The 15,754-nt window shown below is 38.3% G+C and overlaps 1 protein-coding gene across 5 annotated transcripts in view; it reads right to left on the bottom strand.

Annotated features, from left to right (window-relative positions):
* TOX2 (TOX high mobility group box family member 2) overlaps positions 1-15,754 on the bottom strand; it is a 298,324-nt gene that overhangs the window by 108,598 nt on the left and 173,972 nt on the right. Inside the window, exon 3 of one of the 5 annotated variants that reach the window (XM_031953843.1) lies at positions 164-235. The exons of the other annotated variants lie outside the window; for them this stretch is intronic. Within the exon in view, the coding sequence (XP_031809703.1) occupies positions 164-235 (72 nt within the window). The remainder of the gene's footprint in view (positions 1-163; positions 236-15,754) is intronic. 5 annotated transcript variants of the gene reach the window in all.

The raw sequence follows: 15,754 nt of genomic DNA, 5'->3' as shown, positions 1-15,754 counted from the left end.
ATAATTGGTCTCGACAGTTGGAAGCACTGCCCATTTTCTTCAGGCTGGCTCCCAGTGCTGTGCTTTGCCAACAAGTAATACTTGAATGATGCCGAGGAAAGGTTTTGCTGAGGGAGTAGGGGGCAGAGCTGGGAGGAGGGAGAAAGAAGGATGCTTGGCTCACCAGATTCAGGGGCAGCTGCCACGGTTGGCCAGGGTCAAAGGCCAGCAATTCAGTTCCATGTGCATACTTTCCCTGAATCGTCACAATAAAACTTTGTAAGAAAACATATGATTATAGACATTTAGCTTTAGTGGGGCACTTTACAATCGCAAAGTGCTTTCTAAAAATTTTTATTAACAATTTACAGCTTCTTCCAGGAATTGCCTGGTCTACACAGCTGTGTGAAAACCAGAGCAGCCCAATTGAGCAGGGCTTGGAGATTGTACCCAAGAGCCCAATCTAACTAATTCAGAACCTCGCATATTCTTTTAGCATTTTGGGAGAGAGAAAATACAATTAGCTCTACAGGCAGTCAGGTAAACAAACAAGAAAAACTGGGACTGGGGCGTATTCCTGGCTCTGGCCCTGGCTTAGACAAATCACTTCTCCTGTCTGACTTAGTTTCCTTCTCTGTGTGACTTGGAAGAGATGTTCTCTACAACCCCTTCTAGTCTGACATCCTAAGAGTCTAATATTCCAATAAATTTACAACTGGCTAGGTAGCCAATTGGGATAATTCTCCCACAAATCCACTTTTCCTTGACTCATCTTGACAATCTGTTTTCCATTCACTGGTTAATCACATAAATCAAATGTGGCCATACAGAAATGTACTTGTGTACCCAGGGCTCTGTCACATACTTCTTGGGGTGGGGGAGGGATGGAGAAGCCCAGCAGGGGTCCATCTCTCTGATCTAAATAAGATAGCAAGAAACCAATCAGGAGCCAGAGTCAAGTCCCCAGGTTAGAGTTATAAAGAAGGATAACAAGATCTGGAGAGATACCTGCCCAGCAAATGAGAATTGAGGCCCCAAACAACAAAGAATACTGTTTAATCCCTCTGCCACATGACAGCTTGTCATGGATTCGAAGGGACTAATTGTGTCTTCGCTTCTCCAGGCTAAACATTCTAGGCTTCTTCAATGATCTTTGTATGACACGGTTTCAGATACCTTCTTTAATTCCAGGGAGGGTAAGTGGCTTATTTAAACATTATAAAGCTAGTTATCTGTAGAGATGGAGCTAGGATTCTACACTGTTTCTCTCTCCTTCTCCCAAATGCTTTCTGTTTCTTTCTTTTTCTATTTGTCCTTCTTTCCTCCCTTCCTTCCTTCTTTCCTTCCTCCCTATTTTCTCCCTCCCTCCTTCTTTCCTCCCTTCCTCCTTCCTTCCCTTTCTCTTTCCTTCCTTCCTTCCTTCCTTCCTTTTCTTTCCTTCCTTTTCCTTCCTCCCTTCCTTCCTTTCCCTTCCTTCCTGCCTTCCTTCCTTTTCCTTCCTTCCTGCCTTCCTTCCTTCTTTTTCTCCCTTCTTCTCCTTTCATCTCTTACTCCCATTCTCTCTTCCATCCTCATTCCTTCTATCTTTCCTTCCCTTTCTCTCCTTTCCTCTCTCCCTCTTTCTTCTCTTTCATATCCCATCTAGCAGCTAGATATTACAGTAAACAGAATTCTAGCCTTGGATCCAAGAGGGCCTGAGTTCAAATCCTATCTCATATTCTTATTAAGTCATATAATCTGGGTAACTCACTTAACTTCCCTTTTTGAGCCTCAATTTCCTCACTGGGAATGATAATACCACCAACCTCACAGTGTTGTTGGGGAGTTGAAATGAGATAATATATGTAAAGTGCTTTGTGAATCTCAAAGTATCCTAAGAGTCTAATATTCTAATAAATTTACAACTGGCTAGGTAGCCAGTTGGGATTATTCTACACAAATCCACTTTTCCTTGAATCATCTTGACAATTTATCTTCCATTCCATAAATGTTAGTTGCTACCATTACTAATATCTTCCATTCCCACCTTTACATAGAATTTAGCATATATAATGTACACATGTGGCTATATTTTAATAATTCTAATAAAAACCGCATGTAAAAATAGGTTATTCAAAGAAGGCTATGAATCCACAAGTTAATCTTTCTTTTAAACAAGGTTTCCTTTTCCTTGCTAACCAGGAGGGTGCCTCTCCAAGTGTTCAGTGCAAACAAAATGGTGCTATTATTAGATGGGGACACCCATCTAATTGGGGTACCTTCACAACTTGGCACAGATGGAATTATGTTTCGTAAACACGAAACAATTCCCAGGCCAAAGATCATAATAATCCTCCTATACATAATCACATGGGGCAGAGATTCAGGAAATGATCTAGAAATTTCAAGAAGAGTTGTGTCAGTAACATACATGCCCATAAAATGCTGGTAAATGTTTAACAACTGGTTCTCTGAAAAAAAGGTAGGCACAACCAACATTTAAGTTTAATCTGAATTATTGATATTTTCTATTACTTATTTAAGTCTAGACAATTAACAAAATAGTAAGCAAGCCCTGATTGTAGTATTTGTTGATTTCTGAGATGTAAATGCTCACAGTGAAAATTTAAAAATCAGTTCTTCTGAGCCATTTTAGCTAATTCTAACATACACCTGGATGTGCCCTACCTGAGGCTTTAGATCTATCATAATCAACTTCTTCAGTGATGGGGAATAGACATAGTTCAGCAGCTTCTCCTTTAACCAATTTATTTTAATTAACTCCCCTCTCCACCTCCTGGGAAGGATATCATATCATTTGCTCTGTTTCAAGAAGCACTCTAAGAAGATGATGAAGATCCCTTCCAGGAGTAGAGATGCCTATCACAGCATCAGAAAATTTAAGCTGGAAAAGATTTAAAAGATCAACTAGCCCAATTCCCCACTATTTTGAGAAGGGAATGACTACCCCCAGATATGAAATTAGTTGTCCCAGGACACACAAGGAATAGGAACCAAGCTAGAATTCAAACCCATTAGCTGTGAATTAGCTGTTGAATCAATCAGCATTTATTAAGTATTTGTGATGTGCCAGGTATTGTGCTGAGTGCAGTAAAGACAAAGAAAGGTGAATCTTGCCCACAGGAAGCTGACATTCTAATGGCATTCTAATAGATAACTGTTGTGGTTCAGTCATTCCAGGCATAGGGCCAGCCAAGGAAAAGGCTTGAAATCTGAACAGAGAGTGTTAAATGAAAGGAACACCGAATCCAGAGCTCTTTTCCCTATACCAGATAGCCTTGAGTCTCAAATACAGACAGAAGATTGGGAGGTGGAACACTAGCACAGAACCACAGAATCCATGAGGACAATTCCGAGATTTAATAGTGAGCACTAGGGGGTCTATTCAGAATTGTAAATGCAATCAAGACATTTTGATACAGTAAAGTTTCATCTGCAGGATTTTCCCCTTGGACTCTGAAAGCTCTTGAGGATTGTGAGGTTCACAGGACAAAAGAAGAATAAAAGCCAACAAGGTCCAAGTTCTATTCCAAGTTCCTTCCCTGTAACTTGAATACCATCCCCTCTCCATCCTGTGATCTCTTGCTAAAATCATATCTTTAGGTTACAAAGTCATCCCCTCCAAGAAGACTTTCTTGATTCAACTAGCTAGTAGTGATCTCTTCCTTATTGGATCTCCTAAAACTCTCTATGTCCCATTGTTGCGGGGTTATATTTATTTATGAACACATCAACATTTTTATAAGACTGTATGTTCCATGAGGGCAAGAACCAGGACTTAATTTATATCTGTCTCTCCCTAGTGTCCAGCATGAAGCTTTACACACAGCAGAGACCCAAACTGATGTTTCTGGAATAAACAGAGTACATGTTGACAATAACCTGGCTCAGGAAGAGGAGATGGAGAAGGGGAAGGAGGGTAGATCAGTGATCTCTCCCTAGTGCTCCCAGAGTAAAGTCACTGATACGACATTCAAGGTTCACTCTTGTCCCTGCTTTGGCTCATCAGTTCCTAGTCTGCTTTGTCAATAGAGGGCTCCTTTAGTCGGTGACCTGGCACAGTGGAGAAAGCTTGCCCGTAGCTGGTACCAATAATTTTCCTTTCAAATATGGCACCAGTGAGTTACCAGTTTTTGCCAGATCTAAGAGTAAATTTGGGCTGCTCCACAGTGAATCACCTCTTTAGCCCTCATACTACAACATGAAAAAAAAAACAGACACAAGACAAATGCCAGCAAAAACCATGATTTCTGCTTTCTGGAACCTTATTTTTCAGGAAATTTTTATTCAGTTTAGCCAGGTGGTCATGACTATTGGAAGTAAACACTTGTCCTGTCAAATAGCACCGAGTAGCAAGTGCTAAGATTGTATTTGGCAGATACTGTGGCAGGGAATTCAGATTGGGGAAATTAGCAGGAAATATACAGATCAATACCGATCTACACTTGGCTGACAGCTGTGGACGTGGCTGGCATAAAATGATGGCTGGGCAGCTGTAAGGCTACAGGTTGACCTTAGGTCTAAAAGAATGAAGTTGACAGGATGATCAAAGACAATCTCTTTATTTTACAGGTGAGAAAACTGAGACCCAGAAGGGTTAAACTTGACCACGGTCACACAGGTAGGGTCAACAACAGAGTTGGGATTCAAACTCAGATCCATGAACCCTTTCATCCTTAAGTCCTTTACCTCCATCACTTGCCTTAAGTACCTCTTTGGCTGAATTTCCTGACAGTTGGTATTCATTAAAACATTTGTAATGTGCCCAGGGCTGTGCTTGGAGACTGAGCTAGGGGAGGTGAGTAGAGAAACTGATAAATCATTGATATTCTTCATTTGCTTTGTCTTTCAGCAGGGAGTCTATTAGGGCAGAAGAATGTTGACCCTTTGAGGACAAGAATAGCTCTGCCAGCCACACTTGCCCCTGTCCTCTGTCTCTCCCTCTGCTCTTGGGGCTTTAATATCCTTCCAGTACAAGTCAAACATCTTGCCAGGCTTTAAATCCATCATTTGACTGTAAGAACCAGGTGTGTTGTGAGGAAGGTTACCCCAGCAGGAACATTAAAGACTAGAACTTAGACTTTGGCTTTGGAAGGCTGCATAATACTACAATGGGGAGATTAAATCCCCCAAAATACAACAATCATTAGCTCTGGGGTTGACAGATCTGAGTTCTCCCATCTATTCCTTACTAGATGGACTAGACCTCTAAGGTCACTTCTAAGGTCTAAGTATTTCATTTTTAAGGGAGAAAACTGAGATCTGGAGAGAGAAAGGGATCATCAATTTCACATAGTCAGTTCTGCAGTGCTAACTAGAACTCAGATCTTCTATGCGTTATTTTTTATGTATCATAGAGAGAGGCAGGGCAAATGGAAGCAGGGTGGGAGAGAGGAATGGAAGGGGAAATAGGGAAAGTGTATGCTACCAGAGCCGTAAATAAGAATTTAGAAATACAACCCAATCTTGTTTTGTATTGTTTTAAGAGCTTTAAGTTTAAGAGTTTAAGCCCAGAGAAGAGAAAACAGTTATTTAGAGTAACATAGTAAGTTGAAGGGAGAACATAGCCTAGGAACCTGAATCTTCTGACTCTCCATTGTTTTTTTTTTTCATTTGCAAATCAAAACTTCAATACTGGAAATTACCCAATGAACCAGAAGTCTTTTGAACAAATAAGCATATGTTGTATCAAAATATTGTAATAACATGATTATGAAAATTCATTTAAAGAGGCAATTAACCTACTTTACATACTAAAATATGCTGACACATACATGCTTCCTACTAATTCAATCAAATCCTGAATTTGTAGGACTCAGATTTCATCCTGCTCACAGGTAAACAGTTGAATCTAAAATCTCATGAATATCCAGAGTCAGAAGGTTTCTTAAAAAGGTCAGCTGATCTATGGCTTTGCTTTCAGAAAAGATGTGACATAGTACATGATATGGTACTTTTCTGAAAGTGCTCCATAAAGAAACTCCAAGGAATTAGAATCCCATTTAAAATTCCTTCCTTATGTCTCACCCATATCCTTCCTTTTGGGGTCCCAGAAGGACCTACCAGAGATCATCAATCTCCTTTTTCACAGATGAGTGAGCTGAGACCCAGAGAGGGGAACATTATTGTCCTACTAGCTGTGGGACAAGAAGGTGGAGAATGTTAAACTGGACTCAGGAAGATCCAAATTTGAATCCTGCATTAGATACTTAATAGCTATGTGACCATAGGCAAATAATTTAATCTTCTCTCTAACTCAATTTCCTCATCCATAAAATAAGAATAATGAAAGGCTTTACTTCTCAAGCATCAAAGGAGATATCTATAAAATAGCTTGCGAACCTTAAAGAACTATGTAAATGTTAGTTGTTATTATCAATAACATTTGCTAATAATAACAATGCCCAGATTAAAATTTAGGTCTCTGGAGTCCCAGGTCAAGTGCTTTTCCCACAACCTTTTGTTGCCTAATTTTCTTATATCTGATTCAGTGAACTCAAGAATTAAATAGATCAAATGAAAATGAATGCTATTTTCAGAGCTCCATGGACACAAGTGCGAGATTCATGATATTGATTCAAACATATATGTTGTTAACTGTATGTCATAATTCAAAAAAGTTTCTATCCTTTTCCCAGAAAGATCTCTGTTAAAAAAAATCTCTTAAGCTGATACGTAAATAATGTTTTTTAAAAATAAAAACTCTTAAATATGCACCTACATAATGTAACATCTTCCTAATGTGGCTGTGAATGGCCCTTAAGGCAAAGAGTGTTTACTTTGCAGGTAGTGTTATTTTAAAAAAAAACAAAAACGTTTAATATAATACTAAAAGCAGAAAATCTACAGTGGTGTACATATATCCATGTGGTTTGGGTCATCTTATTAGCCCATACTTACATTTAGTAAAAAAGAGTGTTGAACTTGGATCTCTGACCCTTTCTAAATACGTGACCATGGGCTAGTCCACTTAACTTCACTGATCTGATTATCAGGCATTTTTCATTGTGATAACAATCCTTATCATAGCTACTTCACTGGATTGTGAGGAATAGATGAGTTATGGATATGGTGTTTTGCAAACTCTAAAGCTATATGTAAATGGTAGACATTATCATTGTCATCTGCATTTATCTGTCATCATCCTCATCGCCACCCCCCCATCATCCTCATCACCACTATCACTATCATCACTACCATTATCATCTTCACCATAATAATCATCATCACCCTACTACCATCATCATCTTCATCATCATCACCACCTGGGTTCAAATGTTGGCTCTGCCATATACTAATTGGGTGAACAGGGGCAAGTCCTCAATCTTTCTGCCCCTCTGTTCCTTGTCTATGAAATGAGATTAGAAGAACACAAGTTCCATGAGGGCAGGGACAGTCTCACTTTTGCATTTGTATCTCTAATGCTTCCTATGTTGCATAAGGCTTATATATTGAATGACTGATCTGACTGGAGCCTCAGAACAATTATAATCCTTTACAGAGACATAGTGCTTTCAAAGTGCTGAAGATCTCAATCCATTATTATCTCATCTTTCTGTGATGCAGGAAGGGCAGGAATGACTATTTCCATTTTTCAGATGAGGAAATCAAGATTAAGCAAAGTTAAAGGAATTCTCCAGATCACAACCTAAAAAATAATCAAGGATGTGTGTGTATAGGACTGGAACTCAAATTCCCTAATACTGAATCCAGTGCTCTTCCACTGTACCAAACTACCTCCCTTCTGCAAAAGAAATCAGGCATTGTCCTTTCAGCTGCCTTTCTGCTCCCATTCTCTCCTTTAAAAAATTGGACAGTATCTTATCCTAAACTGAAATTCTGTCAAATAGAGTATAGAGTCAAAAAACTATAACTTCTTACGTATAGAGTGATTTTATGAATTCAGGGAGGACTGAAATACAATTTTGTCTGACTTGTCTGTGTTCATAATGACCAAGTGAAATTAATCACAGTGGAGAATCCCCCCGTGTCAGTTATTCGAGAGATTTCTAATAGAATCTTTCTGATTCATGTCTTGCAGTATATCAGAACTGGAGTGCTCTAGCCCTTCTCGAAATCTAGACAATCATGCCTTCTGGTTGGCCTGTCATTTTCCTAGAATAAAAATGTCTCTTTAAAAAAAGGCATACATATAAACCAAAAGGAGAAAATAAAAATAGAGTTACTTACTGCAGCATTGAACCTGCATTGGGGGATGATTTAATCTCACATTCAAAGCTTGGAATAAGGCAAAGGGGGTGAGCTGGAGAAGCCGTTTCAATTCCTGCAACACACCCAGTTTGGCACCTACTGTCTTTTTTCTTTTCTCTGCTCTATAAGTTACTGGTTTTGTGGACCCTGCAATTGCTATCCTATGGACTAGAGAACAGCTCTATAATGGGAGACCGTCAAATTATACATTAGTTTTGTTTATTAAAAATGTATCCAGGAAAAACCACATTAGTCCCCAAGGACTTTTGTTCAGGAAATTTTCCGGTTCACAAAAAGGTTACAGTAGCTATCAGGCGGACATACTTGCCCTAGGCAAGATGCACCCTGCCAATGGAGAGAAAGGATTAGCAAGGCAACTTTTATCCCCATGGGGAGTGAAAGAGACTGATAGCCTTCAAATGACAAAACCGACGATGAGTTTTGGAATAAGGGAAGAAATGGCAATCTCTAGTAGGTTTGAAACCATTCACTCATTCATTCAAAAAACGTTCCCTAGTCCCTAGTATGCAGAACACCATGGGAAATCCAAAGATGAGATTCCTTCAGAGATGAAGTGCCATCTACCAAAGATGAAGTGCCTTCAGAGAACTTACTGTCTAATGGCAAATGAGGCATATATTAGTAATATGTTCTACATGATTGACCATCTATAACCTATCCAAATTGCTTACTGCCTCAGGGAGGCAAGGAAAAGGAGGAAGAAAATATGAAACCCAAAATTTTAAAAAGTGAATTTAAAAAATTGTCTCTATGTGTAATTGGAGAAAAATAAAATATTAAAAGTAAGTAAAAGTATATATAAGGTAATTGCAGTGCAAAGAGTAACTTGATAAGCACATACGAGAGGTACAAAGTACTATTTATTTTCTTGTGGGATATTAGTGAAGCAGCTGTTGTTTACAGAACACTGTGTTGGGAAACAAATGGATGTTATCTAAGACTTTGTTCTGTCCTCATGGAGCTTACAATTAATAATAGGAGAATTCAAAGAAGAAGCAATCAAGATCAGACTTTAGGCAATATAGAAATTTTTGTTTTATTATGATGCCGCCATTTAAACAGCAGCAGCAACAATACCCAACCATGGAATCTTAAAGTTGGATAGGGCTTCTGAAGCCTGTAGTTCAATTCTATACTCAGGCCATAATTCTTAGGGTCATATGACTTAGAGCTGGAAAGGAACTCTAAGGTCTTCAAGTCCATCTTCAACAGAGGTTAAAATGAGCTGCTCACATTTGCAAAGAGAGTAAATGGCAATTAAGATTTGAGGTCATCTTATTCCAAATGTGTGATTCCAAATTCAGTATTCTATTCACTATTATCCACAATGTCCCTGAAAAATATACCCTTAACTTCTGCTTGCATATCCATTTAATTGCTGGACAGCTATATGTTGATTTGAAACCTTCCCACCCTGTCACTTGCTTCAATTGGCTCAAGACATTTTTCTGAGACCCCAGGGGATTACTCTGCTTCCTTTAGAATCTTAGAGTCAGGAATTTCTCTGCTCTATAACTAGCAAAGACCTTACTGTGTGAACTGCACGATCAACAGGAAGTTCATTAATGATATTCCTAAAGGTTTGGTCATGTATACTTACTGTGTATCTAATTTATACTTCAATATATTTAACATCTACTGGTCATCCTGCCATCTAGGGGAGGGGGTGGGGGGAAGGAGGGGAAAAATTGGAACAAAAGGTTTGGCAATTGTCAATGCTGTAAAATTACCCATACATATAACTTGTAAATAAAAGCTATTTAAAAAAAAAGAAAAAAATGATATTCCTAAAGCATAGATCTGACCATGTCAATCTCCTCAAGAAAGTATGATGGGGCCGGCTAGATGGTGTAATGAATAGAACACCGGCTCTGGAGTCAGGAGGATCTGAGTTAAAATTCGGCCTCAGACACTTAGTAGTTGTGTGACCCTGGCAAGTCAATCCCTATTGCCTAAACAACAACAACAACAACAACAAAAAGCAGCTCTGATGGCTCCCTATTACCTCAAGGGTAACATATAAAGCATATCTGCATTTAGAGAGCTTTTCAAAGTATAATTCTAGTCCACTTTCCAGATATATGATTTCCCTTTGTTCTCTTTATGGTTTAGCCAAAATGGACTATTTGCTGTCTTCCACACAACATTCTATCTTCTGGCTCATTTCTGGCTTAATCCTAAACTTTCATCGAGATTCATTTCAAGTACTATCTTTTCCATAGAGACTTTCTGACCTACCTTCTGCCCCAGGGGCTCTACCCTGAAATTATTCCAGCTCATTTTATGTTTTGCATATTTTCCTCATTAGAGTATAAGTTCTCTGAGGGCAGACTTCATTTTTTTCCCCTTTCTCCCCAATGCCTCCCACATAGTGGGTACTTAATAAATGCTTGTTGATCCACTAAGAGGATACCTGCAACACAAAATTCTCAGCTCCCTCCCAGAACTACAATGAGGGGAGACTTCAGTGATTTCAAACAATACTTAAACCTCCACTGGTAGGGAACCCAGCCACTAGCAACCAACAGGATCCATTCCACTTTATGCCAGCTCTAATTATTAGAAAGATTGTCTTTACAAAGAAAGGAGAGCTGTCTCTCTATACCTTCCATTCATCCTTCTAGTTCTGCCCTCTGGGGTCAAGCAGAATTTCAATCCCTCATCTATCTAGTCTTTCAAATGCTTGAGAGCAACTGTCTGCCAGCATTGTACTTCCTTGGCCACAATAAAGCCCCTACTTTCTGACCACAAAATATAGATAATTAACGAGATATTAACAAGGTAGATTTTAATGCAAGCAGGTCCTTTTGACGTGACTTATAAACTGAGACATGATATACTTAAGACTAGATCAACTATGACAATGAAATAAATCCTTATCCGGGAAGAACAAAACAACTAAAAAAAGAGCAATGAAATAGCATTGCAGATTAAGATTTGTTTATGTGAAGAAAATCCACATGCCAGAGAGAAAAGCCCAGCAGAGAGTGTCTGGGTGAGAATCAGTGGGAGGTGAGGGGGGAAACAACATAGTGATAGAAATATATTGTAAATTATTGGGGCCAAACTCAAATAGATATTGGAGCCATTAAACCACATAAAGACTCCTGTAGACCTCATATTGACTTAGAAAACCATGTTCATATATATATTATAATTAATACATTGACACATTAAAATCAGATAGGAAGGACATTTTAATCTCATTCAGGATACACTGAAAAGAGTCGTGGGCTGGATAAGCCACTGATCACATTTGACATCTCTGCTATAGACTCCGCTAGAAAGAAGAAACTGATAAAAATTTGGGAAGTAGATCACAAAACTATCACAGAAACATAATATCATACTGATGGGGAATTTCCACTTTCCAAATAGTTGTAAAAACTCTCTCTTTCTCTCCAAAGCAAGTAGCTAATAAATTCCCAATTTGATTAAATGTTAATTTAATTCTTCAGAAAGTAGGGATAGAGAAAAGAGGAATTCTATACCTGTGCTAAGTGCTAGAGATACAAGACGTAAAAGACAGTTCCTGACCACAAGGAGCTCACAGTCTAATGAGGGAGACAAGATGAAAATTATGTACAAAAAAGATATATATGGGGTAAATTTTTGCTAATATCAGACGGAAGGTATTAGCATTAAAAATCAAGGAGAGCAGCTAGGAGGCACAGTGGATAGAGCACCAGTCCTGGAGTTAGGAGGTTTGGAGTTCAAATTCAGTCTCAGACAGTTATCAGCTGTGAGATTTCCGGGAAAGTCACTTAATCCTTACTTTCTCCCAAAAAAGGGGGAGAGGAATCAGAGGAATAAGAAGAGAGCATAGCTATTCATATCCCAAGAAGAAGATTCAAGTAGGAAACCTCCAGGAATTTCAGAGTGCTCTCATCAAGAAAAATCAACTGGGAGTTTAAATCATCCATGTAAGTCAGCTAATAGGTAAGAAAAGAAGTTAAATGAGTTCGTTTGCCAAATTCCCCTTCACCTTTCCAGCCATGGTGTCACAAGGAATATTAGAAGAAAACTCAGAAAACGTAGTCTGACCCCTCACTTTCTGGAAGAGAGAATGGAAGCCCTGAGAGAGGAACTGTAATACTCACTACAGAAGGATGCTGACCAGTTCTTATATGGCAGCTGGTGGGCCTGGAGGCAGGAAAATCTAAATTCAAATCCAGCTTCAGATACTTATTAGCCAAATGACTCTGGCAAGTCATTTTATCTCTGTTTATCTCAGTTTCCTCAGTTGTAAAATAGGGATAATAATAGCACCAAATCAGCAGGGATATAATCAAGATCAAATGAGAAAATGTTTGTAAAAAGCACTTAGTGCCTGATACTAAGGAGGAACTCTATAAATGTTTATTCTTTTCTCCTTATCTCCCTGATCGTTTCTTTCCCTTTACTCATCTCTATATTCAATGCCAACATTTCAAGGACTACTCTGTCCCTTGCCTCCACTGGACTTTAGTCTGAATACCGTCACTCAACTCCATTGGGAAAACACATTTACATTTCAGCAGGCTCCAGGGACATGTCCGGCCCACAGTGGGCAGCCAGAGCATCAGAGAACACAGAGAGATTTTGTGTACGGAAGGGACAAAGTAGATGTTCCCGAGGAAGTAATTGGTTAACTCATCATCATAAGATCATAGCTCTGCAATTGGAAGGAACCTCACAGGCCAAATTCTCTTTTGCTTTAGGGAAGGTAGGTTGTCATAGTTACTGATAAAGATCATCAGAGCTACTGCCAAGGAACATGGACATCACTGAGCACAATTCTCTTCCATGTAATAAAGGAGGAAATGGGCTGGCTTAAATCAACACAGTAAGTCCTTGGTAGAATTGAAACTTGAACCCTGGCCTCCTGACACCAAGTCTACTAGAAGAGGTATCCTTTCAAATTAAAATCAGAAAAAACATAACTAAATATTCAATACTTCTCAAATAATGCAATTCGTTTCAAATAGTTCTTTCATTAAATTTAAAAAGTGAGTCACTAATTTGGTTTTCATTTAGAATTTTAACATTATAGCTTCATTTGTAAAACAATTAAACAAAACAAACAACCCTGGCCCACCTACCTAGCTACGTTTAACAAAAGTTTCCCAACAATGGAATTGTACAAAGGTGGAATAATCTGCCTTAGAAGCTAGTGAGCTTCACTAGAGATCTTCAAGGAAAATCAAAGCAAACACTTGTGAGGCATTATGTAAAGATTAGACTAGATGGCCTCTGAGATGGGTGCCTTCTTCTTCTGAGAATCTGTGACTACATGTCCAAGGGTTCAAGAGTTTTATCTCCCTTTGTGCATGATTACTCAGAGATGTGTGAACATCCCCCCTAAATGCATCTGGAAACTTTGTGCACAATCCACCAATTATAGCAAGTGATATAATGTTATCTGCAAGGACACGTATTTCTATCCCTCCCTGCTCCTGTCCTTTCCCCTTTCCCTCCATAGATTATTTAGGAAAGTACATAGTGAACAGATCAAAAAACCTCCCTAGTCTGGTGCTCAAAGAATTGGATCAGTGTTCGGTTCACTAGTTCCTGTGAGGTCTTCCTTATTTGATTAGATTTGATGAGATGAGACTTCAGGACCATTGTTTTTATAGCTGACATGTCCAAGAGGGCATCTAGTCTAAACCATTTTATAGAAGAGGAAATGGAAGTCCAAATAAAGAAAAGTGAGGTGCAGTAAATAAGCTGGAATCTGAACCCAGATCCTCTGATACCAAAGCCAAGTCAGTCAACAAAAACTGAATAAGCATTTATTATGTGCCAGGCACCAATCAGTAATAGGCATACAAAGCTCTTTAAAAATAGCTTCTTATTGACAAAACATACGCATGGGTAATTTTTCAACATTGACCCCTGCAAAAACTTCTGTTTTGACTTTTCCCCTCCTTCCCCCCACCCCTTCCCCCAGATGGCAGGTAGTCCCATACATGTTAAATATGTTACAGTATATGTTAAATACAATATATGTATACATATTTATACTATTGTCTTGCTACATAAGAAAAATCGGATTTAGAAAGAAGGTAAAAATAATCTGGGACGAAAAACAAAAATCATACAAAACTCTTAAAGAGATCACATTTTAATGGGATAAATAATATGTAAATATCTAGGGATCAATAAGATGATAGACAGATAAAGCTCTACATATATCTTTATATAGAGAGATAAATAAAGATAGAGAAAATAATAACAGCTAACAATTACATAGAGCTTACTTTATGCCAGATACTTACTTTATGCTAAGTACTTTACAATTATTATCTCATTTCACCCTAACAACAACCCTGGGAGATAGGTAGTATTATTATCCCCATTTTGCAGTTGAGGAAATTGAGGCAGAAATTAAATGACAGCTAGTAAATGTCTGTATTGTATTTGAACTTGGATTTTCCTGGCTCCTGGGCCACCAGGCTATCCATAGATATAGAGTATTAGATAAAGGAATACAGATCTAGATAGATATATAGTTATAAAGATAGATGGACACAGCTATAGATTTATGTAGAGTTAGATATCAACATAGATAATGATGGAGATATACAGAGAAAGGGAGATTTATAGAGCTAGAGAGATCTAGATATTGATAGAAAGATATAAACAACAGAGAAATGTGGGTATAAATACATTTATTTATATACTTATAGAGAGATCTAATTATTGATAACTATCAATATTGATAGATATAGCAACATATAGAGATATAGATATTGATAGTGATATCGATAGCAATGGAGAAATATAGATATATGCAGTGATATATTTATAAAGATATAGATATTGATAAATAGATAAGAGAGCTATTGATATCAAGAGATAATGATAGCACTGTAGAGATATACACATATAGAGATATAGACAACAATAAAAACATAGCTAGATATTGATAGAGATAGATATAAACAGAAATATAGATAGCAATAGTGTTATATATGTGTATATATATAGAGAGAGAAAGATGATAGAGATAGCAATAGAAATATAGAGATTTAAATATTGATAGAGAAATCTAGATGTTGATAAAAAAAGATATAGATAGAAATATATAGAGATATAAAGCTACGTAAAGATACAGAGAGAGATTATTGTTCCACAGTCAGAAAGGGTCTTGAAGACCAGTTAGTCCTTCAGAGGCACTACATCCTAGTCTGTCCTGTTTGTGGTAACTTCTCTGGCTGTGTTGTATTTCCCAGGGCTACACAACTCAAAGCTGGAAGCAAATCCAAGGATCCTCAAGCCTAACCCTCTAGTTTTAGTGAAAAGGAAACTGGCTCAGAGAAAAGAAATAGAATCCTCCGGATTCCTCGTTCCACCTTCAGGGCCTAGATTCATCCTCCCCTTTCACTTCTTTCACTTCCCTTCCACACACCTTAGATGGAAGGCTGCACCAAGCTCTCCACCAAGGGGCGAGTCAGACCAATTAATTATAACCTTTCACTCAGAATACCCAGTGCTTTGGATGAATATAATACCTGTGCTCAGCTCAAAGCACTTGGCGAATTGCAGGTCAGGAATACACTAA

The sequence above is a fragment of the Sarcophilus harrisii genome, chromosome 2, assembly GCF_902635505.1.
Source record: "Sarcophilus harrisii chromosome 2, mSarHar1.11, whole genome shotgun sequence".
Classification (NCBI taxonomy): domain Eukaryota; kingdom Metazoa; phylum Chordata; class Mammalia; order Dasyuromorphia; family Dasyuridae; genus Sarcophilus; species Sarcophilus harrisii.
Note: the sequence above shows the minus strand (reverse complement) of the source record. Positions and strands in the feature narration are given on the sequence as shown.